Here is a 2,199-nt window from a genome sequence, read left to right as displayed (position 1 = left end):
TTGTGCTCTTTAAAAAGTTAGATAGTATTGGTGTAAGTTAAAAAGAAAGTATTTTTGCATTGTCTTTTAGCAAAATATATCTCGTACTGTTCTGTGTTCTTTATATTGGAAAGGCACATTTAATATTTTGAATTGTGTTTCCCAGACATATTTTATTAACCAGCTAATTTTTTAAAATTGTTTTTTAGCTTCTAGCTGCGGACATTCGACATGAAAGAAATGTGATTTTGCAATGTGTTCGGTACATCATCAAAAAAGACTTTTTTGGACTTGGTACTAATTCTACAAAAACTAAGGATGTTTAGGTGCCTGATGTTTCAGCACAAATAACTGAAGCATGTAAAATAGTACCATCCTCAAGTTAGTTGAGGAAAACCAAGAACCATTTTTTCCCCCCCAAAACTGGGTTAGTCATAATTAAATTGTAAACCTCATAAGGATATTATGTTGGATTGTCAAGTCTTTCCTTTGATGTTGTGCAAATAAATACATTACTGATTTTTTAAGACTGTGGCTGTATTGTTGGGATTATACATAATGCTGTGAGAATTTTTTTTGTATTTATTTTTATGTATTGCTGTCATGTAAGGAAGATTGCTGTTCGGCTGGTTAAGAATTGAAGATTCTGGTTTAGTTGTAAAGATGAAAACTTTTAAAATGTTTAATTCAGCTAAGCAAAATTAGGCAGAGAAATATAGCCAATTTTTTTTCTTTTTTTTTTGCGGCTGGCGAGTGCAGGAGTCCTAACCCTTGACCTTGGTGTTATAACACTGCAATCTAACCATCTGAGCCAACTGTCCAGGCCTCAGCCATTTTGTTTTTAATGCGGAAGAGGAAGAGTTGTTCTTTACCTGTAGCACTGGGGAATGTTTTTAAGATAAGCCACATCAAATTAATACAACCACAAGGTCTTGAAATTTAAATTTTCTGTTTATTTCAAAAGACATGTTTATTTCGGGGCCGGCCCAGTGGCGCACTCGGTAGAGTGCGGCACTTGGGAGTGTGGTGGCGCTCCCGCCGAGGGTTCGGATCCTATATAGAGACCGGTCCGCTCACTGGTTGAGCGCGGTGCGGGCGTGACACCAAGGGTTGCGATCCTGTTACCGGTCACGAAAAAAAAGACAAAAAGGGGAAAAAAAAAAAAAAAAAGATATGTTTATTTCAAAGACATAAATACGTGTTCATGTCTCTGTTTATTTCAAAAGACAGTCACCTACTAGCACCACTTACATAGCTCAAATATTGAATGTTTGAAATATTAATGTAGATATGGCCTCTGTATGTTTCAATTGAATTTGATATGGCCTCTGTCCATGTTTAGGTTTGACTAAAGTGCTTCTTTTTGGTATGGCTCAGAATCAGACCTTTTTTCCCTCATGAAAAAGTATGTAAAATATAGAACTTGATGAAGTTCAACTTATTTCTTATAGCAGAAACAGAGGTTTGTGAGATAATGTGAAATTTGATCTTATGTTTTAGTCATTGTGCTAGCTATAACTCTACCCTTTTGACATATAGTTAAAAGGAGCTAGGTTTTCCAAAATTTGTCTGTTGTTACAGTTTGAAAATTACTTTTATCTGACTTTGTGATATTGAAGTCCATGAATCTTGCCTGCAAGAACAAAGGTAAGAAAGCTGATAGCTAAAAAAGAAAAAAAAGAAAGCTGATAGCTATTCTCAAGAAAGATCTCCCTCTCATCTTCATTAGTAAGATCCTCTCCAGAGTCCTGGCACACCTGGCATATACCAGTAGTGCCATCACAGACCTGAGATTAAGATTCATGTTTAGTCAGTGTTTCCAACCTTGTAACCACCCTATAGACCTTTATATTCTGTTTCATCCTACTCCTCCAGTGGGTCCCATATTTTGGAAAATTATCTGCCCAGTACATTAATTAATTCAGTTCATATAAGAGGTGATTCCTAACCCAATTCATCTCATCAGAATGAAATAACAAATGTTAGAAACTGAGTTGATATATATATATATTTTTGTCTTTTGTCTTTTTCCGTGTCCGGCAACGGATCGCAACCCTCAGTGTTGCCCCCGTACCGGACCGGGGACCGGCAACGGGATCGCAACCCTCGGCGTTGCCCCCGCACCTCGCTCAGCCAGTGAGCGGGAACCCGTCTGTATATGGGATCTGAACCCTCGGGCGGGAGCGCCGCCGCGCTTCCCAAGCGGCGCACTTATCCAGT

At 38.2% G+C, this 2,199-nt stretch overlaps 1 protein-coding gene across 2 annotated transcripts in view; it reads left to right on the top strand.

The window, feature by feature from the left end:
* The window catches only part of NUFIP1 (nuclear fragile X mental retardation protein interacting protein 1), a 35,228-nt gene extending 34,720 nt beyond the window's left edge, over positions 1-508 (top strand). Inside the window, exon 8 of one of the 2 annotated variants that reach the window (XM_008589445.1) lies at positions 189-508. In XM_008589445.1, the coding sequence (XP_008587667.1) occupies positions 189-305 (117 nt within the window). In that variant the 3' untranslated portion in view covers positions 306-508. The remainder of the gene's footprint in view (positions 1-188) is intronic. The other variant, XM_008589446.1, reaches the window with a different exon arrangement.
* Positions 509-2,199: the final 1,691 nt, after the last annotated feature.

The sequence above is a fragment of the Galeopterus variegatus genome, unplaced genomic scaffold, assembly GCF_000696425.1.
Source record: "Galeopterus variegatus unplaced genomic scaffold, G_variegatus-3.0.2 Scaffold5451, whole genome shotgun sequence".
In the NCBI taxonomy this organism is placed as follows: Eukaryota; Metazoa; Chordata; class Mammalia; order Dermoptera; family Cynocephalidae; genus Galeopterus; species Galeopterus variegatus.
The sequence above is the reverse complement of the archived record's forward strand: the minus strand, read 5'-3'. Positions and strand labels throughout refer to the sequence as shown.